This window comes from Neoarthrinium moseri (genome assembly GCF_022829205.1).
Source record: "Neoarthrinium moseri strain CBS 164.80 chromosome Unknown scaffold25_Wmoseri_CBS_16480, whole genome shotgun sequence".
Taxonomy (NCBI): Eukaryota; Fungi; Ascomycota; class Sordariomycetes; order Amphisphaeriales; family Apiosporaceae; genus Neoarthrinium; species Neoarthrinium moseri.
Window position 1 is genome coordinate 1 of NW_026055139.1, and position 27,994 is coordinate 27,994.

Below are 27,994 nucleotides of genomic sequence, written 5' to 3' on the forward strand. Positions count from 1 at the left end.
AAATCGAGAGGTTGGAGGACGTGAGAAGTATGTGGAGGTAAGTACATAAGCAGAATTCGATGGCTATAGCACTGATACATGAATTCTGTGGCTGTATGGCTACCGTAACCATCCATAATTAGAAGACGGAAGTCTTTAGGGTTGTCAGGTGTTGTGTTCGGGATGAAGACCTTCTGTAGCCATTCGACTGCCGTAGGATTTGATATCCACCCATTATCAGTTACCGTGAAGTGCCAGTCCTTATAGTCCTTTAAATCGATGGGAAACCACTGTTGCTGGACCGATTTGCCTTTGAAAATGACTAATGGAGGGAGGGCACGACCGTGGGCAGAGATACATTCGATAAAGGAAGTCCAAGCTCGTGAACCAGGCTGTTTCTTTCGAATTGAGCGTTTCTGGGCACTACCGAGGACCAATCCATTGGTCCCTACACCTTCTAAGAGTCCTGCTTCGTCCATATTATAACGATTAGCTGGTTTGATGGCTTTGACTAGCGGGACATGGAGATGATTAAACCACGGCCGAATTACCTCGACGGTAGCACCATTAACACGCTTAGAATCAATGGGAATACTCCGCTGGGTCAATATATTAGGATTCCGGCGTAGGAAGCCTTGTAGCCAGCGTTTCCCAAGTGGTTGAGTGTCTCCTTGGGCGTGGAGGACACGCTCGGCAAATTCCCTAACCTGGGCGTGCGTTGGGGCAAGCCCTAGAGCGTCCTGGGCCAGTATCCACGTTGACAACCACTCTTCTTGACTTGGTAGAAGCCTCTGCTGGTTCGCAAATGCTTCTGATCTTGGTTGGTGACCTCGTATTCGATTCTGAAGTGTCGATTTGGGAATACCGAATTCCCGGGAGGATTCCTTGATCCCTGCCCCATTGGCTATGGCAGCGATGGCTTCCTGGAGGTCTTGTTCAGAATACGACTTCATAGCTAGTAAATTAATATATACACGAAGTTTGAAGAGATTTGAAGAAGGTTTGGTTGAACAGTGAGGTAAATTGTTGTATGGTAGGAAAATCGGGTGGTTGGTGAACAGGGGGCCCAAATGCAGGGGGGGCCCATATGTGGGTGCTCCGACTTATAATGAACGATTCGTGCTTGCTCCACACCTGGGTTTATTAATAGTCTAGTCGATGTTCGCTTAAGAAACCTTGTGCGAGGCTTATATCAATGAGAAGATTTTCTTGCGATGTCCTTTTGTTTGACTTCAATATTATTCAATATGAACAGGATTAAAATTTATGCTGGGGACTAGTTGGCTTGGTCCTTTCGGCAGCGCCGGTTCTACCTACGGGGATTTGTAGTCCCTTTGCATACATTAAATTCCACGGATAGCCCATATTTCATATTTGAATTAGGACAATCCTGCACCGGTCGACATGAAGGGGATGAAGGAGCAGTCCTGAACAACACCACCGGTGACAATGTAGCGCAAGCTTGCGTCAGCAAGCTTGGTAGCACCAGCCTCCGGGTCAGACGCGATGAAGATCTTGGCGTCTTCGCCCTCGATGTCGCAAGCAATGGTGTAGAAGTAGTTGCCCTTGGTATCAACAGCCATGTACACGCCCGGGGTTGAGTCAGAATCGTCGTAGTTCACTGGCAGCAGGTTGATGAGGTCGGCACCCTTTGGCACTCCATCGATGCTGCTCAGGCGGAGACGCGAAACGCCAAACGCAGCCATGGTGTCGGGGTAGTAGTGGAAGATACGGTCGGAGTCATCAGATGTGACAACCTGTTGGTAAGAAGAGTAGGCGGCGCCGGGAGTAGAAATAGCGGCGGCGGCGGCGACCTTGGGGTCAGTTGAGCCATCACCAGCAGTCAAACCAAGGTTGCCGTCATCGTCGTTGGTCAGAACATATGAGCCAGACTGATCAACGAGAGCAGTGTACACGAAGCCGTACTGAGTGTTGGAGCCATTCGAGTCATCGCTGGAGTCAATGACAGTGTCGTTGGAATCTTGGCGGCGGACGACTGTTCCGTCTGTGGTAGAAGAGTCAGTAGCCGGAGTGCTAGACGCATCAGTGTCGGATGTACCGGTGCTGGACGTATCAGTACCGGTAGAGCCAGTGCTAGATGTATCGGTATCAGAGGCGCCAGTGCTGGTAGTATCGGTGCCAGTTGAACCGGTAGAATCAGTGCCGGTTGTGTCGGTGCCAGTTGATCCAGTGCCGGTTGTGTCGGTACCAGTTGATCCTGTGCCAGTTGTGTCGGTGCCGGTTGAGCCAGTGCCGGTTGTATCAGTGCCGGTTGTATCAGAGCCAGATGACCCAGTGGAGCCGCTGCCGGAGCCAAGCGTCTTGCACCCAGAGACCAAATCAGGAGATTTGTAAGTAGCCAGAGGGATGTTCTTGAGCTGGAAGAAGTCGAGGCTGGTGTCGTCGCCCAAAGCCATAGAATAGGCAATACCGTTGGCGCATTCGCCCTCGGTGGAATACTTGGCCTCGAGGTTGAGCGAAGGCTCGTTGATGACCGAAATGAGGCGGCGGCCCTTGGTACCGAGCGGAACCAGATCGATACCGACACCAATCTGGACAGGCAGACTGAACTTGGTGGTGACAGTGATCTCGCCCTTGGCCTCGAACCTGGTGGTGAAAACGGGAGTGAAACCAGTTGCCGTGGTCTTCGACGAGTCAATCAGATCAAGCCTGGCGTTGAAGTTGGGCAAGCTGGCACTGGCACCAACAAGGACTTGTCCATTGGCCTCAATGTTCACACCGAGACTGGCGTCGAGGGCAAATTCGGGGCCAACGACAATGACCTTGGGAATTGTCAGGATAGGAATACCCGCTGCGGCAATGTTCTTCTTGAAGGGGTCAGGGCTGTAGGTAGCCTGGGCAGCGATACCGATGTTGGCTTGAGCGAACATGTTACCGTCGCACTGAACATAACCCTCGGTGATCGAGGCCGACAGAATGTTGAAGCTGACCTTGCCAGCAACATGGATGTAGCCCTTAACCTGGCAGTCGACACAGTAGAAGTCAATTGATCCACTGACAGGTCCGCTGGTCTTGTCGAGGTGGTAGATCGGATAGGCCTGACCGAAGACAGAGTCGGTCAGAGTCTTGGGGGCAACGCTGAAGTTGGTGGAAGCGTCGACGGAGGGGTTCAGGAGGTTGGAAACGACGTCCTTGACGAAGTTGTAGCCCGCCTTGGCAGTGTTGACGACAGCATTGGCAATAGCCGCGGGAGCCTTCTTGACAGTATTGACGACTGCGGAAACAGCCTTCTGAACCAAGGCTCTGAAGCTCCATCGCCTTTGGATGTGGGCAGCGCGACGTTCGGCGAAGCTTCTGCGCTTCATGTCCCGCTTGGACTTGGATGTGGTAGGCGAGACACCACCCACAACGTCGTCATCCTCATAGTCGGAAATGTTGTCATCAGTCAAACCAGGGGCTAGGTCCTGGAGAGAAGCGCTGAAATCATCGTCATCGAATTCAACTGTGAGAGTTAGCGTAAGATCTAAATCAACAGAGGCTCAGAGGGAATCGTACGGTAGCCAAGCATGTCATCGAGGGTTCGGTCAAAGTTCTCGCCACAGGCAGCAGCTGGGAATCCAGAGATGGTTGCAGCGGGTGGTGCACCGCAAGCTGCAGTAGTAGTAGAAGTCGCGTTCGTGGACGATGTGGAGTTGCCATACGGTCCAGTGGAAGAGGTGCCATTGGCGTAAGGACCAGTAGTGCTATTGCTGGCGGGATAGACCGTAGAGTTGGGATGGATGGTTCCCCATGTCAGGTCAACGTCGGTCATGGCATCAGGAATGTCGACTTCCTTTGCTTTGCAGCTCGCGGTCAAGGTGGCAGAGTCATAGGTAATGCCTGAGACAACAAAGTAGGCGTTCTGACCATCATTGTCGGCACCGCAAGCAGTGGAGACAAGAATAATCTTGCTCGAATCCCAGTTCTTCTTGCAGTAATCCAAAGCCTCTGAGTTTGCCAACTTGAGGGAGAGACCGCTGCTAGTGCAAGTAACATTGCTGATGAGAGATGAGTGCTGAAGAACGACGGCGGGGTATGCGAAGGTAGCATTCATCGACGCAAAGAGCTGCTTCTTGGTTGGGTCGTCGACACCAGAGTCAGTGTAGTGAATGGCACAGTTGTTTGACGGGGTAAGATGCTTAATGTCGTCGGCATCGTGGTTGTAAGGAACGGCTGGGCTGAGAGTTGGGGCAGCCTGGGTCGACGTGAAGCCGGTCCATGTGGAGGCAGTCGTGAACGTATAACCAGCAGAGTTGACCATTGACGAACCACCAGAGCCCGACTTCGAGGGGGACTTTGAACCTTCGAGCTCAAGGGCTTAAGTTAAATAGTATTAGCAAGGACACATATTCAAGAGTCATCAACAGAGGTTCACCTTTGTATATCGAAGCTGACGAAGGGCTGCTGCTCTCGGCAGCAAAGAGGCCGGAAAGAGCCAAGGTCGGGGCTTCAGTCAGACAGACAGCAGCCGTGATGTGATCCACGATAGTGACATGGTGGGTGACATGATCCGTTACATGATCAGTGACGTGATCGGTTACATGATCGGTCACCGTGGCACGCAAGGTCACAGTGGTGACGACAGTGGTACTAACGACAGGCGTCGCAGCAACAGTGCCGTTCTGATAGGACACAGCTGTGGCAGCAGTCACAGCAGGACCGACCGCGAGGAGGGCCCTGCTGAGCAGAGAGCGGGTACGCATTGTGGGAATGCTCGTGAGTCAATAATTAGGTATTAGATGGGATTCATTGATTGTAACGAATGTGATGCCTGAAGGCGGCAGGGTCTAAAAGAATGACTGTAAAAGAAGGTGGATAGACAAGCTCGCAGGTGAAGACACAAGCATAGAGCCGCTGATGACAGCGGCAGTGAAGCCCTTTTAAGAACCTGTGTAAATGTCCCCTGAAGAGTATAGGCCACAAAACAACAGGAGCCGCATGCTGAGTGTCTGCGGGCTCGGCCAGATCCGACTGAACGGTACCAGGCCCAGACTAGACTCCAATTTCCACTAGTATACTTTAACGGCAGCCGCGCGCTAGAGCCATTTGACAAGCTGCCCGCTTGTGGCTACCTGGGACAAGGGACCATATCCCAAAACGACCCTGCGCGTCGATAGTTTACAGCAGCTCTAGGAGGCCAGAGCATGCAAAGGCCTTGGCATATGGGTGAATGTTTGCCAGAACGACCATTGATCTGGGATCAGTGAGAAGGCGATTGAGCCTACGGTACACGGGGTCCGAGGCGGCACTCAGCAGGAAGACAAAACAGGGACCTGCGGAGGCACTCGATGCCCTGTAGAACCCGATCCCGACGTTTGCAAGTTGTCTCTCATACCACCAGCTCATGAATCTCACTATTCGTAGGCGTGCGCGGAGACGACTGACCACACAGAGCACCACAGGTCATGTGCTGCCAAGTTATATGTGATCCATCGGCGGCGGCGAGCGCTTCTCGTGACTGGTCGACTGCCGTCGTTGGTATTGTGGTCTAGAACGCGCTGTGCGGGTGGGTCGTCGCCCGTCAGTCAGCCTCTGGAGCCCTAGTTGGGTTCTGGCATGAGCAGCTGAAGCACGCAAGCAGCAGCTAGGGCATGGTGCCTGCGTTAGTGGTTCGTCGGGGGTTTTAATCCTCGGGCGTGATTCGCACGTGCGTTACGCTTAATGGTTAATTTTAAGATTGAATAGACTTATTCCAAGCCCATTGAGCCACCCCACCCCCACTATCGCTAAAGATTGCCCCCAGACAACCCCCGTACGCCGCTTACCAACGTGTCGGTGTACTTGTCAATCTGCCGTGCACGAGACCATACAGTAAGTAGTAAGTCAACTCCATGTGTCAAGCCTGCTCTCTGGATTTAGCCTAGGATGAAATTGCATCCAAGCCGAAAGAGCAGCGTATAAGCAGCTGTCCAAACGAGGCGTCGAGGAGCCTTTGCTTCGAACACCGAGCAAGCGCCGGTCGGTGATATCCGCATTACATGATGGCTGATAAATGCAAGCCAGGGTGACAACAGGCGACCCTAATTAAATCGTATAACAGTGCTGCAAATGATGGGCGCATATAAACACTTGTCACCCCAGCTGCTTTGGAGTCTGCCATATTTTCGCGCAACTATCTCCACCTGCGAGATTTTCCAACGTGCAACACCATCTTTTCCATTGATGAATTCATCGCCACCATGAGGGACATCGTCAATGCATCGACAATTTGCCCGTGTGTACTCTAAAGGAGGCATGAGCAAGTGAGACAGGGCTGTCTCATGGGAGGTAAAAGGTCAGAAGAAGGAGAAGGAAGCTTAGTAGAAGGATCAAGTTCGCTCAGATCCACCCCGGTATGAGGTATCTTGGAAACTGAAAACACATCGGACAGATCCAGACAGCGTGCTTCCCAGAGCTTGGTGCTGGTGAAGCCCCACTTGCTCCGGTAGGTACTGTAAAGCCGCAGCCGGTGGAGGTTTCAGCAGGGGGCTGCGGAGGTGCTTCTATACCCAGACTGCTGGAATAGCTGCCTGCACCGTTTCTGCTGTTTTATCCTCTAGGTTGACATTAGCTCGAGAGTCGGAATGCGTCATGACTAGTAACTATTCAACGCGGGTTTGGTCTTCGAACCACGAGATTTTCACTGTCAAGTTAGCCTCGAGAGTTGAGACGCATGTAGTCTAGACTTTGACAGTCATTTCTCTTATATCCAATGTGGAAACAAGTGTTCGCGTCAGAACCTGCTGAGTCTTGAAGCGATGGATGCTATACAATCGGCAGAGTATCAATCAGTCACTGCCGAGAATGCGGAAGAGTGACTTCCAAGAAAGCGTCAACCTCACGCGCTCCCTCCATTGAATCTTGGTTTTCAAACATCATACCAGTGCAGTAACAAAGCTTTTCTTTTTCGACGTGCAAGCGTCGCGTGTGAACCTTGTCCCGTCTCATGTCCTGGTGGCCGGATGTCATGAAGCGCGCGAGTCCTCCCGAGAGCCCTACAAGCCCACGATTCTCTGCGTCTCAAGTCGGCCCTGTCACGTCATGCTTAAAATGCAAGCCTCGGGGTCGTCTTGGCGAAGAAAAGCTTCGGCAGTCCAGTAGGCCTTGCCTTGTTCGTCTCATGTACGTTTAAACAGCTGCCACGCCTGCAGTGACACTGGCCAGCCCGGGAGCCCCACGCGAGTATGGTTTCACATCCCACGAAACCCCCTGCACATAACCTTCCAGTTGCACCTGCGGATCACTGTCGCGGATCACCCCTGGAACTCTATTTAGGACGACTGAAGAGCCGCCAGATTCCCGGATCAGCCCACCCGTGCATACGCCTTTCCCGGGTATGCACATCGGATCGCTCGAGAGGCGACTGTAAATAGGCGGGATGTGACGCCCATTGTGCGCCTGGTTTTCTCCGGTGTTCTGTTTTTCTGTTTCTTTGCTTGGCTGTGTATTTTTTTTTTTTTTTTCTCGATGAATTTGAGGCTGTGCAATACCAATCACTAACACATAATCGCATCCACCAGTACAAACAACTGAGATCCATATTACTTCGGGAAGAAAGCCAAGACCATGTCTTGCACCAACATAGATGGCGATCTTGCGCCTTTTTGCCTACCAACTAGTGATGCACAAGTCACTGCTGGGGAGCAGCTCTTCGGTAAGCTTTCTCTTCCCAATACTCTATTCCAGAATATCTAGAGAAAACCACTTCCGTTTATTATTGTATCAACCACGAAATTATTAACGACTGCGTAGTGAGTTGGGACCCGGACTTCTTCGGCGACCCGAGCACACTTGTGCAGATCCAAGCAGACTTCTCTCCCTCCTCAGGAGAAGGCAAGTCCACAGGCGAGAATGCATTCAGCTCCAATGCTCTGAGAGCGGCCACGGGTTCTTACGGCTGGGATATTCGCCAATCTGTGCTGGGGAACGGGACAGACTCGGTTAATGCACAACTGTACATCGCTGTGGTATCAACGGATGGTTCCACGCAGAACAGGACCACGGGGCCACTTATCAAAGTCGTGTCTCCGACGGCCCCTAGTAGCGACAGCAATGGCGGTGTCAACATCGTGGCCATCATTGTGCCCGTCGTAGTCGGTGTCTTGATCCTGGCTGCGATTGGCGGTTACCTCTGTGCAAAGAGAAGGGATCCCGGTTGGAGTCTGAAAGGCATGTTCGGCTTAGGCAAGACGCGAACGCCAAAGTCAGCATTACCGGTGGCAGGAACAAGAGAAGTCCAGATGACGGACATGAGCATGGGCAAACCACAAGATGGGAGGAATGTGTTCCGAGAAGAAATTCGGAGACAGGAGGAAGCAAGAATCTAGTGCTGGACACGTGACTTGCCTGGGAGGACTGTTCCTCTTATGAAAAGATAATGAGCTTGGTATATTCTTTTGGGTTCTGCCAAGACCTAGCGGGTGTTTGGAGTTTTGTCGGGTTCACGCAGGATGCTAGACACGTTGATATGGAGCGATTCCAACAATGGTGGCAAAAGACTAATAGAGACATGGAAGCTGTCATGGAATTGCTTCGAACATGGACCCTTGAGACTTTCAAAAGTGTTCAATCGTATGTCAATGTCTACAGTGCCTGACATCAGGCGAAAATCATTCGGGAACCAGCATCATAGGAGCCAACATTTACCAAAACAAGATACAGAAAGAGGATTTATATTTGATCAAGTTCGAATGAAGCTCAATCATATGCTCAATATACACCATTTAGCAAATCTAAGAGCCGTAGCAATGAAGACATATACTGGGGTATCACAGCACAATACGACGACTAATATCAAGCATAGGCAGCCCAACCTGGCACAAAATTAGCACGGTCTCCGCAACTCAGGAACACGAATGGACTTACCAGAATACAGGACTGCTAAGTTTCTCTCATCCACAGCCTGGTTGATGAGATCATTGACGGTCGCAGTTACGCTGAGCGTCTTGCTGAGCTTCTTGCGCACGACCTCGAGGGCGCGGTCCGCCTCGCTAGGCTCGTTGACCAGCCCGCCCGCCTTTCTCTTGGGATCGAAAGCGCTCTCGGCCGCTGCGGCATCGTCTGCTTCGCCGTCGCGCCTGACGTCCTGAAGCTTTGCCATGCGCACGGGGCTGATGGACCACGAGTACAGCGGGTCGTAACGCAAGACGTCGAGGATCGTCATGATGGAGTAGGTCTCTTCTCTCAGGGCATCGAGGGTGAACTCGCAGCACCGACGAAACACGCCTTCAGTCTTTGTCACGCCCATACCGTCGACAATGTCTCGGGTCAGACGAAATGGCACCAACTCGGGGACGGGAAGCACTCGCCCCGTCTCAAAAGCAACACCAAGATCAATGTGGACAACCTCACCAGTCACCGAGTCTAGTAGGATGTTGTGTCCATGTCTATCTCCAAGGCCAAGCACATGGCCTAGAATTGAGATGGCTGCGGTGGTTCGTGTGTACGCAGTCCTCTTCGCGAACCACTCGTCTGGGTCGAGGAAATATTCCATAAAAAAGTAGCGCATAACGGGCTGGAACCTACTAGTCACGCTCTTGTAGGTTTGCAGTCGCGTCTCGATGGACTTATTCTGGACTTGAGATATCTCCTTACGACAGCTTGATCCTTTAAGGTCCTTCGGATGATATCGCTCATGTGCTGGCATCAGGTATTCATGCAGCGGAATCGTGTTGGGCACGAATTCGATCAGTCCTGACGATGCTGTCAACGGCAGAACTTTGTAGGTGCGAATGCCCAAGTTTCGCTGTTGAGTGGATCGATGGTGTTGCAATACGGAGGAAACTGCAGAGAAGACTTGTTCCATAATAGCGTCTTGGCGGAGATCGTCCGATCCGCCCTTGACCAGCTGCTTGAAACGCTGTCCATTGCTACCAACAAGTGTGATGATCTTCGGCGCACTAACTCCAGAGGCAATTGACATGGACGGTTCGAGCTTTATGACATGCGGAATCTTGGAATAGTCTCGATCCGGCGAAAGTTCGATTTGCATCGTAGGTGGAGGGATCTTGTATTGGGACAAGGAAGCGATAAGTCCACCGCCGGCGCTGGAGTCTTTGATGGGCATCTTGTGTCCGGCCTTATATTTGGAGCTATCCCTTTCGACGGCCAGCATGTGGTATGCCTTGTTGGTTTTGTCGATAGCGCGCCAGATGGCAGAGACAGCTTCGTTTTGCGCAAGCTTCTTGGCGACTTTCTCGGTAGCTTTCTGGCGTAGTACCGCGATGTCATCTTTATTATTGGTTCGCGACTTGGTGCCTGACCACACCTGATACATCCCGTGATATGGATGGTCCACGCATATCCGATGGACCAGGTCGAAAAGAAGCTTTTGGAATAGCTGTCCGCGGTCGAGGAGTCGCGAGGTAAGCTGGTTCATGAGTAACGCAAATTTGCGGGTAGGTACTTTCTCGATGTACCTCTTGACGGCTTCATTAGTGGAATCTTCACCCGAACGTTCGAGCCAGAGGGCAGTGAATCGTAGTGCATCGTTGTTGTGCTCGTCCGATGCCGTGAGTGAAAGGAGATAGTTCTCAAGACTCAAGCGGACAAACTCGCTGCGGCTCTGCTCAACACGACGAAGTTCTTGCTCGTCAAGGTCCAACCATTGCTTGGCTTTGGCCAAGTGGTTCTGGTAACGACCTTTCGTTTGAGATTCTTTGGTGTTTCGAATGAGGTGCGCGAGTTGTGTGACCTCGTCACTTTTCCCTTGTCTGAGATGCTGCAATCGCACCAGATCCTCTAGGCTGTCCGGATTCTGCAGTTGTTCATCACAGAACATGGCAAATTGATGATAGACTTGGCCCGCATCAGGCCCGTCCATTTTCCCTTTCAGTTCCTTTAGAGCCGGCTGCAGGTAATTCTTCTGAATACTCTCCGGTTTTTCGAGACGTGCGACCGAAATTTGATATGCAACCTTTGCGAGCAAATCACTTCGTCTCACTGCAATGTCCTGTCTCCGGAGATCGGACTCTTCATCGATGCTTTGGAGCATCCGGATCGATGGTATCATCTCGTTGTGGTCCCAGAGGGCATTTGCGACCTCGAGTTTGGCAGCAGCATCAATGGTTAATCCTAGATCAAGACTTGGCTCGATGAGATCATTCAAGGCAGTTGCGATGTTTAGAGATTCCTGGTGAGACTGGTGAAAGCGGTAGATGTTTGACGATAGGAGCAATGACCTAGCCTCTATAAGCTTGCTCTCCGGCAGGGACAGAGAAGACTTGGGGAAGGATTGCAAGGCCTTCCCAAGCGTGCTTAATGTTGTCTCTCTGGTTGAAAGCAGCTGGCTGACATCGGTGTACCTGATCTACGTTAGCTGATACAATCCCCGCGAGTGGACTCGACGACTTGCCTTCCGCTCTTCATCCATTTCGATCGACTTTCAAATGTTGTCATTAGGCCTTGAAGATCTGTAGACGAGGTCAAGTTTAGGACATCATCCAGTTCCGCTAATGCAGCGAGCGTGCATAGGTTGCTTCGAATGCTAGCCGTGTTGGAATCTGGGTCGACCAGATTTTGAACAGTTCTGTTAAGTCCACGATAGATAGAATTCTGAGCCGCTTCAACCTTGGTGGCTTGATGACAGCCTTGGTAGACCTTATAAAGCGTGGGAGCCGGATCCTTAGTCAAGTTGGGCACTGGAAGATTCCAGATTTCTAAACGTCTGGCATTTGTGAAGGTGGAATCCACAGAAGTGGATGGGTTGTCATGGCTGTGCTGGTTCTGAAGAAGAGAATGAGACAAGCCAGAGAGGCCGATGCCGCTTAGGGTTCCGACAAGATACTGCTCATCTGAATGAACGCTGGTGTCCTTTCTGCGGATGTGGCTATTGAATTGGGCACCCCGGAAGGCCAAGCCCTTGACACCATCTTTCTCGTACTCTAGACGTGCGAGCACATTGGCCAAGCTGGTATTGTCTTGTAGCCCATAATAAGCATCTGGATCGTCAATGTTCTCGAATATATCCAGTAGCACGTCCGTAGATTCCTGAGCCCGAACAGCTGATGAACGGCGAGAGGTTCGACTTCCTTCGGACGCTGCCGACTCCACCAACAACAGTGCCGTCTTGTGCATGCCACATCGTGAGGCTGCGGACGCGAATGCAGACAAGTCAACATCAAGCCACATCGACCGATCCGCTATTGACTTTTCACCAGGCAACTTCTGTGTTCTCAGGTAGAGTAAAGCATTCACCAGAAGACTTAGATGATCTTTGGCTTCAGGCTTGATGTTTTTCAGCCACTCCTTCAGAGCTGCTGACAACTGCCGTTTGGCAGACTGTTGCCTGTCGCGCTCGGCGAGTAGGACAAGATGAACAATAAAGGGAAAGGCATCGACGGCAAATCCTCTGACATGCTTCAGCAACTGTGGTAGCGCGCCGAGGACGATATCTTTCTCGACAGTTTGCGCCAAATATATGGCAAGCCGCTGAACCCATATGTCTTCTTCGAAGGCTTCCGGGGATAAGGCCATGCTTTCGAGTATCCGTTGCACTGGCTGCTCATCTGCGGGTGGAGTCTTGTAGACGTTCCAATTTGATGTCACTAGAAGCTGTTCCGATAACACTCCCTGGCAAGCTGCCAACAACATGTTATCTTCTCGGTCAGCTGCCTCGGAAACGATGCATCGTAAAGCCGCCTCTGCCAGACCAGCTGTAAAGCCATCCGGACCAACCGCCAGAGCCTGCAGTAGAACAAGCAGCCCCCGCTCAGAACTGGATTTCTTGGTAGAATTGCGGAGATATTCTTTCAGCTTAGACTCTCGAAGGAGGTCAGGATCAATAGTGCCAGACGCAGCAAAACCCCTTCCAATCACACGGCCTGCCCACACTCGATATCGCTCGTAATGCTCGTCATCTGGCTGAGCATGAGCACTCTTCCAGACTGCAGTTGCCAAATCTTTGGCTTCCTTGTCGGAGTTTATGGCATCCTGACGGAACGAAGCGGGTATCTTAAAGTCTTTGGCCAAAATCTGCAAGGCCAACTGGCGGGACGGCTCGTTTAGAAGTTGAGCATCGCTATTATCATCTCGAAGGATCTCCAACAGGAGAGTACTCTCGTGCGAACCTCGTTCTGAGTTTCCGGAAGATCGAACATGAGCGGCAGACTGAGTGATAGCTTTAAATGCCGCCAGTTGCTGCTCCCCTCGCAGCAGTGGCGACTGGTACTCTTCGAGATATCTGCTGAACCATTGGTGGAATCTCTGTGCCTTGCTCATAGTTGCTTTGAACTGGCTCTCCTGAGTCGTGCTTGCTTGGCTGGACTCTAGAAATACACGTGAAGAGGCCAGCGTGGAGAGAGCATACCCGGCAAGAAAAGAGGGAGAGCGAGCCAGTTCTGTTGAACCATGGCTCAACAGGTACTGAGTGATACCGAGAGCATCATCTGCGCTCTCTAGATCCGTAAGGTGAGGGCGTATCGAGTGCAACAACATCTCGAGGGGATAAGACTCGCATGCATGACGACCAGCCAAGCACACCAGAACTCGCACCTTGCGAATAACCGAACATGTATGCAGGGGGCCTAGCGCTGGATGAATCATGTTGAACAACCTTCGCGCAACAGATACTACTAGTGCTGGGGTCCACAGATCCTTTAACTCATACTCCGTGCGACTACAGAGGAGTGCAATCTCACGGGTGAGATATTTGGCCCGAAAGTGAGGCTGCTGATTTGGGGCGAGCTCAATATCAGAGGACGCAAGCTTCTTGATCTCGGCCATGGAGTCAGCAGCTTTTACAAACTCATTCTCCTTTGCCCAATGATTCTCGACCGGGTTTTCTTGATCGATGATGGTGAAGAAAATGGCAATGATATCGGCGAAGCTGATGTACACATTGTCTATGAACAACTGGCGGCCCATCATCTTCCGAATTCGACTTTCCCCACTCGGATTGTCAACCTTGGGCATGCTGATGTCAAATGCAATACTGTACGCAAGTGCTTTCGGAAAGCACCTCTGTACCAAGATTGCGGGACTCGTTTTGAGGGATTCGGCAAGACTTGTGAGCTGCACCTCCTGACCACGCATGACCATGAGAGCCACTGCTTCGGTTTGAGCGTTTTCTAGAAGTTCCTCGAGGGTTGAGAAACCGAAGATTTCGAAAGGGATATTCTCGATATCGTCATTGTTGAGCCACGTGTATAGAAGCTGTGGCGCAAACAAGTCAAAAAGCTTCTGGGCGTTCTCAAGACCAAGAGTCCGGGCTATTGCTGACAAGCAATATGAAGCGTGCTTGGCGCAATATCGAATGTTTCCAGGCGTCTCAAAGATGGCATATACACATCGCCGCAACAACGTTCGCCAGTGCTGCGCTAATTCGCTGAGCACGTATAGCCTCAACGCGATACCCTCAGGCACCTCGGGATCGTGTGGAAGGTAATCGATAATGTCTGAACAGTATTGGTCATGTGTCTTGAGGACGAAGCGATGGAAGATGCGGGACAGGTGTTTCCCAATAAAAAACTTGACGGCGATGCTGCTCCCCTGAAGCATACCGAAGATTGTTCCGATGGTGGTTGGAAGACCTAGACTCTCTGGGAATTTCTCGTTGATTTCCGTAAGGCGTAGCAAGAGTCGTGCCAACGCTGTCTCGGTTTTTGGCGACAGCAGATTACTTGGAAGCGCCTTCCTGACGAAGAACTCGTAAAGCATTCCAACATCAGAGGATAGCTCAGTTCTCTCATCCGTCCATATGTCCATGAATCCTTCGACAATATCTAGGCAGGTATTGAATGCTACCTCACAACTGGAGAACATGTCGGTCCCGATAATTTCTCCGAATCTTTCGATCATCTTGGCCGCATCCTCTGAGTCGGTGACAAGATCGCCAGCGAGTAACTCCTTGTTCAACAAACGACAAGAGAGCAGCTCCTCATCCGACAATGCGAGGAGATCCTCAACGAAGACAGCAGGTACAAGTCCGATCTGACCAGGATCTTGGTGAAGTGCATTGAGAAGATGCAGTCTTTGGGTTGTGTCCACATAGAAAGACTCGGCATCAAGTATCGATCTTTCACGACGTGAGAGCTCAAGTGCCTTACCACCCGTGTTTGACCGATTATCTTGAGAATCGAAATCCTCATCCAAGTCCATCGCATCAGAACCGTTTCCCGAAGATACCTGTGAGTTTCTTTCGCGCAGTGACTCAGAGAGCTCGGAAAACAACGCAAGGACAGGCGAATAGTCTTTGTAGAGAGTGCTGAGGTGTTCAGTGGAAATCTGTGGCAAGTAAGGTCGCACCGACTGGAGTAAGGTTTCTGAAAAGTGGTGGGTCGAAGATGAGCTCCATGCGGCATGTATAGCGCTTCCCAGCAGTTTAGTTGCCATGTCATCCAATTCTTGGGATTGCCTGGAGTTGACGTCGCCTAGAAAGACCAGATTGAATGAGATAACCAAGATGCAGTTGAAAAGACTTCGAAATTTATCCACGGAAATCTGCGAGGATCCATCCCCGCGACTAATCCAACTGTCAGCCAACGCTTGAAGCTCCTCTGTCTTCGGATGCAACAACTCCGCTACAAGTTTCCTCGTCGCCTGCGAGTCCGAGGCATCTCCCTCTTGAGCAGTTGATTGCGCGATAGTTGCCTGCTCATGATATATATTGGACAAAGGTGCAGGGTCTTGAAGGAGAAGTAGATATCTCATAGTATCCATGCGTTCTTGCAACGCACTCCAAGTTTCCCCGATCGGCCCACCAAAGTGTTGCGGAAGTGCGGACAAAATCAGAGCACTTAGACCGTAAGCTGCTCGGAGCAAATTGATTATATCAAATGCAGTTACATGAGTCGAATGCATAGAAATAAAGGTCGGATCGGCTGGCATGGGTCAGTGTAACGTATTGAGGTCGTAGCATAATTTTCACATACCGGGATCCCATCTTAGAAATAACCAACGTACAACATGGCTGCATGTCGCATGACTGGCGTTAGGAAGCTTCTGATTCCTCAGTTGCAAAAGACGTGTCATGAGGGCAACTGATGCATCCGAAACTACCGCCGGCCCGCTCACATCGGCTGCTGTCACAATATTGTTGATGTCGTCTGAGACTTGTCGATACGGCAAGATATCCTTGTTCACTATGGCCACCAGAAGAATGCTGGCAGCGCGACAATTGCTGGCAAGGCTTAGGTTACGTGCCGCAATGTACCACATTTGCTTCCACATGGGAGAATGCTTCTGGTCTTTGCAACCCCCTACAGTAGTGATACTATTTATGAATCAGTGGAAATGAACATTGAGTTTGACCTGAACGGCAACAAACCTTGCGGCAGCAATCATGGCCCATACTGCTAGCTTTGTGTTCTTGTGGCTGACGAGGCTACTGAGGGATGACAACAAGTCGGAAATATCCTCAGAAGGAAGTTGATTGTTGGTAACAAAAAACGGGATGACCTGGAGGGCAGTCAACTGCACGTTGTCGGAGGTCATATGGAGTTTTTGGGGCAGTCTACTTGACATGCCGGCTGTGCGTCTTCGCTTGCGTGGTTGCTCATCATGCTCGATGGATGGCGCAGGTTTTGACTTGGATTGCCGCCAGAGTATTCCCTCGAATAGAGCGAGAATATGCACAACAGCCCACCTTCGTTCGGCGTCTAAGTTGTATGTGCGGAGGCTGAAGATGTTGGTCTTCAACGCATGGGCATGTTGAGGGATGGCAGAGTATGATAAGTCATCTTGCTGCAGCTGTGCTCGTGGATCTCGAGAGGAGTACTCTTTCCACAACATGTCGCAAAAGTCTTCAATCTCAGCGGTAATGTGAGTATCGCCGAGCTTGATGATATGCTCAACATTGAGGTGGATGTTGACCAATACTTTGAGGACCTCGATCTGAATGCTATTCAAGAGGGCGTTGTCCTGAGACGTAGTCTTGGCCTGCCACCACTGGCGGATCAGCGGCAACAGCTCTCCAACCAGAGAGCTTGTCTGACTGGTGTCCTCGGTATGAGTCGTCCCCAGTACGAGGTTCAGGATAGAGAAACCTAGCTGGAGGACCGATGAGAGACCAAGGGACCGAAGGCGAATGCATTGCAGGACGACGGTGGTGATGTTTTTGGAACGCTGCAGGACCGGGGCGTTGGCGGCAGAGACGAGAAGGTACATGCACTCCAACAGGTGGTTGAGAATGTTCTTTTGCACGCGAATGCTGCCCCGCGGCGCTGAAGAAGTGGCGGTGGAACGCAATGTTGATAGGGCAAGCGAGGACGAAGTCTGCGCAGTTCCAGGGGCCGGCGAGTCTCGTGACGGGTTTGAGTCCACAGCGCCGCTCTCCAACTGCCATTCCATTAGCTGGATGATGAAATCAACGCAGTCGAGCCATGTGTATGCCCCTTTCGTGGATACCACCTCGGTGTTGGCAGGGTAAGAAAAGAGGGCCACAAGAGTTTTGATATAGTCCGTTAGGAGCGGCTGCACGTATCCGTCCCCGGATGCAGGCAGTGTCTGGATGATGTGGTCGACCAGGGCGAAGATGGTTTTCCGCTTTAGCCTCGAAGCTCCGTGCTCTACTACAACACGCAGGGCCTCGGCACATTTGGCCAATCTAGAGGCAGACGCAGTGGAGGATCCCTTCTTGCCGCTATAGTAGGTCGCCCTCTCCGATATGGCACAGCGGAAAAGGGCATCGAAGGTCCTATGGTAGTCCCCGTCGGTGAGCTTTGGGCTTGGGCATTGTCAGCGCAAATGGAGTCTACAAGGCAAGCGCTTATCCGACTCACGATTCCGTCGATCTTCCCTCCTTGCTGAAAAGAAAACGCAGGTCTGACGGTTGCTAGGTTAGGCGCACTGTGTCATAGAGTTTGGGTGGTATGACGGGACTCACCATCCAAGGCGGCCAGTCGTTCAGCGGAACCCGCCGACTCAATGTTTTCTGCACTCAAACGTCAGTCCGATGTCGAACGAGACCTTCGCCCAGTCGCTTACCAGTTGCGTGTCTCAGCGTGACCTGACGGGGCCGCTGGGATGATGACGCTGGCGGCATAGTGCGTACTTGGACGCCTCTCGCGAGAGCGACTTCCAAGCCAGCTCATAACAGGTGTAGATATATCCGCCGGACCTGTACAAGGTTGCATCATACAGCTGATTTCATGGGTAACTTCAGTCCCGTGCCTCAACGCAAATACGTGGATCTGTGAGGGTGTAGATTCAAGGAGTATGTGATTTGCAGATTTACAGCGTTTTGCAAGATCGAGAGCTGCAACCACTCTGCTTCGATTGGGACGTTCGAACGTCTGAGTGACGGACAGTGAGATCCGGAGACAGGCTGTGAGACTTGGCTAAAACGCAGAAATCAACGCAAAGAAAAGAGCGACTCAGGGATGCCGGGACTGCAGCATGCAGGCGTGAGGAAACGTTACTATAAAACCAAGGATGGGGGCGCATTCTACACACCATCTAAGTCAAGTCATCTGAGCGCGGCTCGCCTTCTCATATTCGCAGCCTCGTCCTCCAGCGGCGGCCCGCCAGAGCGTCACCGCAGCAGAATCCCTCACCGCCTGCCGAGACCAGCAGTTTATTGACAGCCCCAGGGCCCGTCGCGCTCCACTCGGGTGCAGCTAGCCCAGCTCCCGTAGCATGCCTAGTGCGCACCCGCGCAGTGTTCAGTGGCACGTCGCAGAGCTCCCCCCTGCAACAGAACCGTAGCCGTGCCTGGCCGCTAAAAATTCCAGTGCCGCAAGAAAGTTCCCAGGTTGGCTGCTACCTGAGAAGACGAGGCAGCGCGCAACGCAACCTCACCGTCGCCCACAGAGCTCCGCCAGCACCGCAAACCCGACGACACTCACACCGCCGACGCGACCGCGACGTCCCTCGCGCTCGACCACAGCATCCCCTTCGATTCAAAGGCCCCAGGACCGGCCAGGTTGCTGCCATCCGCGCGAGGTCGGGCCCGGCCCGCAGCACCACCGCACCACGAGACGACGCGCGACGATGAGATAGACTCCCATGCCGACAATGGCTGAAGCTGGAGTTGGGCTCCTTGAGGCCCTTCAGTCTCTGCACGGGAACCTGCTCTCTATAATCGACCGCCCCAAGGAGCAGCGCATTGATTTGCCGCTGCTCATTGGCCCCTCTCTCGAGCTGTTGGGCGGCAGCATCGCCGCCTTCCTGGACAAACCTGCAAGGTCCAAACCCAGTCGAGATGCCGTGATTTCCGGTAGGTCATGAAGACGAAACACCTCATTCTGCCTTGCGGTGAAGGACGCGCTGACCGAGCAACTGACAGGCAAAATCCAACTGGACGGCGAGGAATATGGTGTCAGCAGGGAATTCCAAGAAATGGCCCTCCAGGTCGCCGACGAGATAGACTTGGACGAGCTGGAGGCCTCGCGCCTGATCCTGGATACCGAGGACGACGAGCGGATACTGGGCCGGTCGAGGCGTGAATGCGCCTTGATCCGCTTTCACCAGCAGCGGAAATACCTGCTTGACTGCATACGCCTGCTTCTGGAGCTGTCCAAGATCGACGAGCTACCTGAGGAGATTGAGGACTGGTTGGCGTCGTTCGTATCCGAGTTGATCCTGGGCGATGTCCCTTCGGCCAAGGCGCAAAAGATTGTGCCCAGATGTATGGCAGCCATGAACGATATCAGGGCCTGGCTACAGCGCATAGTCGATCAGGTTGCAAAGGCAAACGTCCTCGGCCAGGCCGGCGTTGCCGAGTTTCGCGAGACCATCGAATATTCCCGCGTTAGTCTGGTCCAGCAGCACGAGCTTGTGGCTGTGATCTTGTGCTACGCTATCGACAAACGAGCCGCCACGGCCCAGGATTTCATGGATTTCTTCACCGCACTCCGAAGAGTCGACAAATACGACTTCTCGACAGTCCACATGTTCCCTGCTCTCGGCGCATTCATCACTGTGTTCGGCTCTACCGAGGGCAATGGCGACCTTGACCAAGCTCGAAGCCTGAATACTGCCGTGTGCCGCCAGTCAGAAGACGACCCCCGCTACGTCCCCTTTTTCCATGCAGCCGTCAGAGCTTGGTGGATCGCCGAGTATAGTGGCTGGTATATGGATGATGCGGCTGGTTCAATGCTCCAGAACATCGACATTGACGCCGAGGATCTACAACGGTCAAAGCAGTTCACCGAGGCATTGAAAGACGGCGCCTTTGACATGGTTATGGCTGTTGTAGCCGACGTCAAGTCTTCAGACTGGCAGGACCCTGCACGGGCAGGCATTCGCCAATGGCTCCAGAGAAAGACACCCGCCCTTCCCGCAGATACCGTTCCCTTCTCCGACTTTTTTCAGAAGGCTCTTGCTACTCAGGTCGAGACTTTTGTCGACGCTTTCATCTCAAACCTGCCCGACATTCTACGGAAACTCAGGGTGGAGGAGGACGAGCAGCGCCAGATGAACCAGGGTCATGAACAGGACGTCGATCTCGAAAGGTTCCTACTAATCATCGCCTTTTCATACGAAGGCCGCCCGGAAGCCGCTGACGCTTTTTGGGGAGACCCAGAAAGCAACCTTTTCGGCTTCCTCCAGTGGGCTTCCCGGAGAGCATCGACACCTCTAGTGAGTGCTTTCTGTGAGATGCTGCAGTCACTGTCCGAAGACGCTGAGTCTGCAACCGCGGCCCACGAATTCCTCCTCGACGATGGGCTTCACGCTTCAGGGAAGATGCGCAAGACTTTGTCCTTGACATGGCCGCAAATTTTCAAAGAACTGGAGTTTTTCACAAAGAAGATTCGTGATAAGCCTGCGGCCCCCCAGGCGCAGGCATTCAAGGGTGGCCGATTCAACGATGAGCAGGCCGAAAGCGAGCCAGAATCGGCAATGATGCTCGAATGTTACCTGCGGCTCATGTCGAAGCTGGCTACCCAAAGTGATGTGGCGCGCTCGTTTCTCCTAGAACGCCAGAAGCCAAGCCTGCTCAACCTCATATTCGAACTAATCAGCAGTCCCGTCCCCCCTCGTCTAAGGGCTTGTGCATTCAACGCTGTACGTGCTCTTCTGTCACGCAAAACCCTAGATCAGAGCCTGTTGGTTTGGGAATACCTGGAGACTTGTCTGGGCGGGTTTTTCAAAGCTCCCAATACGAACAGGGCTGGCGCGAATCCTCAACCCCAACCTCCTTCCGATTATATGGAATCTCTTTTCGCGGAAATGAGCCCTCGTTTTGAAGAGGCCAGCGCTTTTGTGCAGCTGTTGACGGCTCTCTCAGCTCTTCCCGAGGGCTACGAACCACTCAATGACACACTGCCTTTCTCAGAAACCCTTGGCGCTTCCAGCAGAATACGACCCGGCCTTGAACCTTACATCGACTATTCGCTTGGTCACATTTTCGGTGTGCGGTCGCAAGATGCACAGGACGCCGGACAACAACGCGTCCTGCGCTACAGCTGCCTCGAATTCGCGCTGACGTGCCTATGCACCTTCAATGAAGATTTGATCATCTTCGCGAACGAGACGAATATTTCCGTCGATTCTGCCATCGCCCCTCGTGACCTTGCGACCTACGTTGCGCTCCATCCCTTTGCACGCATCATGGAGTGGATGTTTGACAGTCACTTCATCAAATCCTTACTCAACACTATTCACCAGGAGCCGATCGAAGTTGGCGGCGCAGCTCCTGATTCGCCACTTATTCTCAGTATTCTAAGAGCAATTGAACTTCTAGCCAAGGTTCTTGATTTCCAAGCTACTTATCTCGATCTTGTTCGGCCTCTAGTCAAGCCTCAGTCGCGCCCCCAAAGTCGCTCCGTCTTCCTTCCGGCTCCCAACTCAGCATATGGAACTGTGGAGGACGGCATCATGACGAGCCTTGATATTATTGCGGATCTTGGAAACTATTGCGGCATTGGCCATGCAGACCTTACTCTCGCCAGTCTGAAACTACTCGAGAAAATTTCGACATCTTCCAGGATCATATCTGCTTGGCAGTCTGGTCCCAATCGGCCGTCGCGTCGGAACAAGGCGATAGTTGCACTCGAGGAACACGGCTTTGCCGAAGCTATGGCCGGATCTTTCATTTCAGAGTTTGGCTCCCAGCTTGACACATTTAGGCAAAGCCAGTGTCCCAGCTACCAGAGTAAGATTTACATTCTCGACTTCCTCTACAACTGCATCCGAGCAGACCCAGACCGCCCCACGATCGCCCATCTACTTCTAGGTTTCCATTGCGATGCCGACTCGATTGATATCGCTTCCGGGAGTCCTTTTGCCAACGGGGCGTCCCTTTTCCACTGCCTGCTCGGCATTCCGGTTGAACTCCCTATCACGGACGACCAGGGCTTGAGGACTTGGCTCATCAGACTCAAGTACAAGGCGATGCGAATCCTCCAGGCCCTTTGGACCTCTCGACTTTCGTCCAGGCTTGTGTTGGAGAATCTGAGGGAAAATGATTTCCTGTTCCATCTTCTCCTACAAGGCCTTGTGGTGCAACCGAGTTCAGCGTGGGACGGACTTGAACCTGCCGGTCCTGATTTCTTGGTTTCGCCTGCTGCGGAAGGATATGTCGACTATTTGTCGATCAGAGCGATGGCTTTGGAATACATCACGCACGAGCTCTGCAGTGTTGCCCAGAGCCAGGCTCCTGCATTGAAACGCAAGATTTTCGACGCTCTAGGGGGCCAAGTTCCTGTCGACGGAGGTGAGACCATCCAGGTGCCCTCGATATTCGAGTTCCACGACTTTCTGCCACAGGAAGCCGAGTTCGCCACTGCCCCGCCAGAACTTAACCTGTATCGAGACCTCGACATACGGGTATGTCTCGAAGATGATAGTGATGGAAACTCAGTGTATAATCTGGACAAGGTGCAGGAGATCATACTCTTGAAACGCAACGCTACCCGCGCTTCTGGCCAGGTCGTACCTCAACAAGACATCGCCCCGATCGAGCGGGAAGAAGAGGACATCAAGGTGTATGCCGCTTACTTGAACCGCTTTAAGCAAGTCAACTCTCGCAACTATCAAGTTCTCAAGTCGTGGACGAAGCTGCTTATGGTAATGGCCGAATCGAACAACTTCAAGGGAACCAACAGAGTGTCCTTCATCTTGCAAGTGCTGCAAGCTATACTGCCGAGTCTAGAACTGTACGGTTCGGAAAACCCGAGTGCAGCTTTGGAGCTGGCTAAGCTGGCAAAAGTCCTGCTGTTCAACCTGGACTTCTCTTTGATGTCCGGGGGCGATAAGCAGAGCCGGGCTATAGGAAGCCTCGTCAGCGACAAACTATTCCAGCTGTTCCAAATCTGCCTTAATGCCATTGCCAAGTGGTCTGGCAGCCCGGATCTTCGGACAATCTACTACAGCGTGTGCTATCGATACATCACAGCACTCGTTGACCATGGATCCGGCGTCCTTTCGGGGCGTCAGAAGACCGCAAAGACCATCCAGTTGTTTGGCGAAAGGCTTATGAACGTCATATGCGATGACGCTTTCGGCGGCGATGCTGCATGCCAGACTGCGGCTCTGATCCTACTGGGTACCTTTGTCAACCTTGGCAAGCATGAGAGCGATAACTACGCGGTGGAAACGCTGAACAGGCTCAACTTCTTCAGCGTTCTCATCGAGTCGTTAGGGAACATCATGGAGGAATGGATCGAGGTCAACCGCATAGGTAAGTTCGTGCTGCGCCTTGTTTAATAAGCCTCTCTCTCGGTGTCCCGTTCTGACTATGAGTCCAGGTAATCCTGATCAGCTGCACTATGAAGACGCCAAGCTAGCGCTCTTGCTGCAGCTGTGTCAGACGCGCGAGGGTGCCAAGAACGTGCTGCACGCCAACCTCTTCCGGGCCATTGAGGTTTCGGGCTTATTCGCGGCGGACCCTGAGCTGCAGGTCAATTCGGCCGACCTGAGGGCGTTGGAGAACCACTATACCCTTCTGGTCAAGGTTTCGCGCATCATCGGTGCAGCCATTGTCAGCCGCGGTTCCCACAATGTAACGCAGGGCAGAAGGTTCTTGACCGAGCATAGAATGCTAGTTATGCACGTCCTGAAGCGGTCTGCCGGGATAGGAGCCGGCGCCGGGAGGATGGAGGCGGTGCTGGAGGACAAGATCCAGGACTTGGCGGAAGCATTCATGGTCATCATCATGGCTACCGGATTCCTCGAGGTATGTCTCATCCGTGGCCGATGTTCCGTCAGCCGCATATCCCGCGATTGCAGGGATTCAGCCTGAGCTGACAGCTAACGTTTGTCTACCCCACAGTTTGAGAGCGAGGCGTACCAGCCCGAGCAGCAGAGCACGCCGGCGCTCTTCCACTAGCCTGGTCCCCTGCATGGCGACGCGCTTTGGGATACCTTGTTTTGATGTTCCTGGCATGGAGCCGTGTCTCACGTACATGCCACAGGAGAATAGAGGAGAGACAGGCAAATTTGTGTAGCATAAGGTGGCTGGTCAGGTCGGCGTCGGTTTAGGTAGCGCAATGAATGACCTGCGGCAAAACGCGGCCGCTGGAGTTGAATGAAGGACAATGAATCGCTGAACTCTGTGTGCTCGGCACCTTGGCTAGGGACATGCCATGACAATGATTTACGTACTGGACATGCGAGAGCCGTGTACGATCCCTCCCCCAAGAAGCACTGGCGCGAGCGCGAGGAGAGATATCTCGCACGCCAGAGCTAGGCACGACAGGGTCCTCGGTCAGAAACATGCCATCCGAGTCCACAGTGCTCCCGAAAGCTGATATCCGAACCCACGGCCATTGGCTGCGACTCGCACAATCGTGCTAGCGGAGCAGGGCCGCTCTGCCTTGGCGGGCTTGGCGAACGGCGCTGCTAGCCACCTACGGCCTTGCGTGCGGTCCGTGGCGCTCTTCTAGACCAGGACCCTCGACTTCCACGGCCCCAGCAGCCCAGGTGTGCCCAAGGCTCGCCCCATGCTCGATGGAGAAGCTGGTCATGATCCCAAGGCGCGCGGGCCAGCGCCTGGCTCCGGGCCTCCTTCACCCATAGCGCCCCAAGTCTGAGCGTGCAGGGCCCCAGTTGCGCGCGCTGCCGTGCCAGGTCCCGCGGGGTATCGCTAACTTATGGAGCCTGACTTATCCAGGGCTATCTCTGGCGGCTCGAGGCTCTGCAGAGGGCCGGGGCCTCTTGATAAAAAATTTCCCCTTCAGAAAAGTATTATTCAACGGAAATGAGTGACGGCTCAAGGCGTATCACGAAAGGATGCGATCCACCGCCCGTTGCTAGCACCTCGCCTAGCCTCTTGGTATTACATAGGACAAGCATGCAATCTATCCAGTCGAGGGCTCCCGCTGCATGTTGACACCACCAATAATACGGGTGACAAATGCGGTAGAGATAAGACATACATCCCCAAAGTGAGCCCGTCGGTCACGCCGCCCGGGATGCTGGGCGCCGCAGCCTTGGCGATGCCAATCACCAACCCGCAACCCGGGCATGTAGCTATTTGAACGAACTGGTCGCCCACCCTGCCTGCCACAACGGTTGGACTCGGCTTCGTGATCTTTCCCATTCTGTTCGTGTTAGTGTGCTTGCCTGTCTTGGCGGGAAATTCTCCGGATTGCTGTGTCTGTACTTCAAGTACTCCCGCGCGCCAGCTTTCCTATTTGAAAGGGATCGTCCGCAGACCCTTTCCGATTTCCCACGCATTCTCTCCTCCCAGCCAGCTGACTCTCTTGTCTGTCTGTCTGCCTGTCTGCCTGTCTGCCTGTCTGCCTGTCTGCCTGCTGAGGAGCTGTCGATTGAACAACCGAACTGCCCACGGCAGCGTCATCCCGAAGGATTTCCCCGCAGAGTCCTTGCGAACCATCCCACCACCCCAACCTGCGGCCCAGGTCGGAAGGAATTGTGTGACAGCGCGCGCGTGCGCGAGAGCAGAAAACCCCCCGCTTCACAATGCAGCGCTCCTCGTCCGAGGAGAAGGGCCCCGGCTACGATGCCGAGAAGATCGCCTACACGGGCAGCGCGGGCGACGATGTGACGGGCCACATCCGGGGTCTCGAGACCTCGGCCGAGACCATGCTGCACCGCGGCCTCAAGGCGCGCCACATCACCATGATTGCCATCGGCGGCGCCATCGGCACCGGTCTCATCATCGGCACCGGCAAGGCCCTGGCCCAGGCCGGCCCCGGCTCCGTCTTCATCTCGTACTCGGTCGTCGGTTTCGTCGTCTTCCTCGTCATGGCTGCGCTGGGTGAGATGGCCGCCTGGCTGCCCATGAGCGCCGGTTTCACTGGTTACGCTTCTCGGTTCTGCGACCCCAGTCTGGGTTTTGCTCTCGGTTACTGGTGAGTTCTCCCAATTGGAATTCTGCCTTTTCCCGCAACCCGTGCTTGCTGTGGTGTGTGGTATGCTCCACCCCCAGGAATCCTTCTCGCGTCCGCCATAAAGCGCGAGCCTATGGGGGGGGTTCCACCCTTTTGGTCTGGTGTTTCTGTGGGGGAGTTGACTAATTGGGCCGTTGAACGAACTACCGTGGGCTGAAGCTAACACTGGAAACCCGACAGTTATTGGTTCAAGTACATCATCGTAACGCCAAACCAGCTGACGGCCTTTGCGCTGGTCATGCAGTATTGGGTCGACCGACACACAGTGAATCCAGGTGTTTGGATAGCCATAATCATGGTCGCAATCATTGTTATCAACTACTTCGGCATCAAGTTCTTTGGCGAATTCGAGTTCTGGCTGTCCAGCTTCAAAGTCGTGACTATCGTCGGCGTCATCATCCTGACTTTGTGTCTGGCTCTCGGCGGTGGTCCCGACCACGACCGCAAGGGTTTCAGGTACTGGCAGGACCCTGGGTAAGCCAATAATGCACTCTCAAGTCTTTTAGAACATCGAACTAACAATTCCCAGTGCTTTCAACACCTACATTGCTCAGGGTGCTGCTGGCAGGTTCTTGGCTTTCTGGTCTACCATGGTCACTGCTGTATTCGCCTTCTTGGGAACTGAGCTGGTCGGTGTGACTGTCGGAGAGGCCCAAAACCCCCGCAAGACCATCCCTCGCGCCATCAAGCTGACCTTCTGGCGTATCTGCGTCTTCTACATCCTGTCTGTCCTCTTGATCGGCATGTGCGTCCCCTACAACTCCGAGCAGCTCGTCTTCGCCAACAAGGCCACGAGCAACGCAGCTGCTTCGCCTTTCGTCCTGGCTATCAAGCTGGCCGGCATTGGAGGTCTCGACCACGTGCTCAACGCCTGTATCTTGGTGTTTGTGTTCTCGGCCTCCAACTCCGATTTGTACATCGCCAGCCGAACCCTCTATGGTCTCGCCTCTGACGGTTCCGCCCCCGCAGTGTTCCGCAAGACAAACAAGGACGGCGTGCCCATCTACGCTCTGGGTCTGTCTGCCTGTTTCTGTCTCCTGGCCTTCATGAACGTCTCGGATGATTCCAAGACTGTGTTTGGTTACTTCGTCAACCTGACGACCATCTTCGGCCTCATGACCTGGATTTCCATCCTCGTTACCCACATCTGGTTCGTGCGTGCACGCAAGGCCCAGGGCCTCGCCAACAGCGAGATGCCTTACGTTGCTCCCTTCGGTATCTATGGATCTTACGGTGCTTTGGCCATCTGCATCTTGATCGCACTGACCAAGAACTACGATGTTTTCACTGGCGAGGGATTGAGGACCAAATACGCCACCTTCATCACCGGTTATCTGGGCATTCCCCTCTACCTCATACTGATCTTCGTCCACAAGGTGGTCACTAAGAGCAAGGGTGTCCGCCCGCACGAGTGCGATTTCTACACGGGCAAGGATATCATTGACCGCGAGGAGGAGGCATTCATAGCAGCCAAGGCCGCTCAGAAGGCTGAGAAGGGCGAGGATGCCGGCGGCGCCTTCTACAAGAAGTGGGTCTCATGGTTGTTCTAGATCAGGAACACAGAAGAGAGCAAGGGGAGGTTTTTATGATATTACTGGAGATGTTACGCATGAGCTTATGCGCGCACGCCTTGTGCTTGCAAGAGATACCACTTTGCGATTGAAAAAGGGCCCTGGCTGCTACGATTCAGATGTTATAGGATGAAATGAGAAGATGAATGATTTCTTAACCCTTTGTTTGCCTTGGTCCGGCTGCGTCCCGTCCATCACAACATAAAGTGAGAACCATATACAATATAAGCC

General features: G+C 53.1%; 6 protein-coding genes across 6 annotated transcripts; 3 read left to right on the forward strand and 3 right to left on the reverse strand.

The window, feature by feature from the left end:
- JN550_006814 (uncharacterized protein) lies at positions 1–932 on the reverse strand (the record flags this gene model as incomplete). Its single annotated transcript, XM_049318594.1, has 1 exon — positions 46–932. A coding segment is annotated over one exon (887 nt), but the record flags the coding sequence as incomplete, so codon positions are not given.
- A 426-nt stretch (positions 933–1,358) lies between these two features.
- JN550_006815 (uncharacterized protein) lies at positions 1,359–4,682 on the reverse strand (the record flags this gene model as incomplete). The annotated part of the gene is made up of 3 exons (XM_049318596.1): positions 1,359–3,442; positions 3,496–4,296; positions 4,355–4,682. The coding sequence occupies 3 exons, from the start codon at positions 4,680–4,682 to the stop codon at positions 1,359–1,361; spliced, it is 3,213 nt and encodes a 1,070-aa protein (XP_049171050.1).
- A 2,842-nt stretch (positions 4,683–7,524) lies between these two features.
- On the forward strand, positions 7,525–8,285 carry JN550_006816 (uncharacterized protein; the record flags this gene model as incomplete). The annotated part of the gene is made up of 2 exons (XM_049318597.1): positions 7,525–7,612; positions 7,711–8,285. The coding sequence occupies 2 exons, from the start codon at positions 7,525–7,527 to the stop codon at positions 8,283–8,285; spliced, it is 663 nt and encodes a 220-aa protein (XP_049171051.1).
- Positions 8,286–8,751: 466 nt separating this feature from the next.
- On the reverse strand, positions 8,752–17,938 carry JN550_006817 (uncharacterized protein; the record flags this gene model as incomplete). The annotated part of the gene is made up of 8 exons (XM_049318598.1): positions 8,752–8,771; positions 8,824–11,261; positions 11,378–15,326; positions 15,828–16,168; positions 16,223–17,620; positions 17,676–17,718; positions 17,780–17,827; positions 17,881–17,938. The coding sequence occupies 8 exons, from the start codon at positions 17,936–17,938 to the stop codon at positions 8,752–8,754; spliced, it is 8,295 nt and encodes a 2,764-aa protein (XP_049171052.1).
- Positions 17,939–18,909: 971 nt separating this feature from the next.
- JN550_006818 (uncharacterized protein) lies at positions 18,910–24,166 on the forward strand (the record flags this gene model as incomplete). Its single annotated transcript, XM_049318599.1, has 4 exons — positions 18,910–19,111; positions 19,181–23,518; positions 23,586–24,013; positions 24,110–24,166. 4 exons carry the CDS (start codon positions 18,910–18,912, stop codon positions 24,164–24,166), a joined length of 5,025 nt encoding a protein of 1,674 aa, XP_049171053.1.
- A 1,595-nt stretch (positions 24,167–25,761) lies between these two features.
- On the forward strand, positions 25,762–27,742 carry JN550_006819 (uncharacterized protein; the record flags this gene model as incomplete). Its single annotated transcript, XM_049318600.1, has 3 exons — positions 25,762–26,153; positions 26,373–26,666; positions 26,722–27,742. 3 exons carry the CDS (start codon positions 25,762–25,764, stop codon positions 27,740–27,742), a joined length of 1,707 nt encoding a protein of 568 aa, XP_049171054.1.
- Between the last annotated feature and the right edge of the window lie 252 nt (positions 27,743–27,994).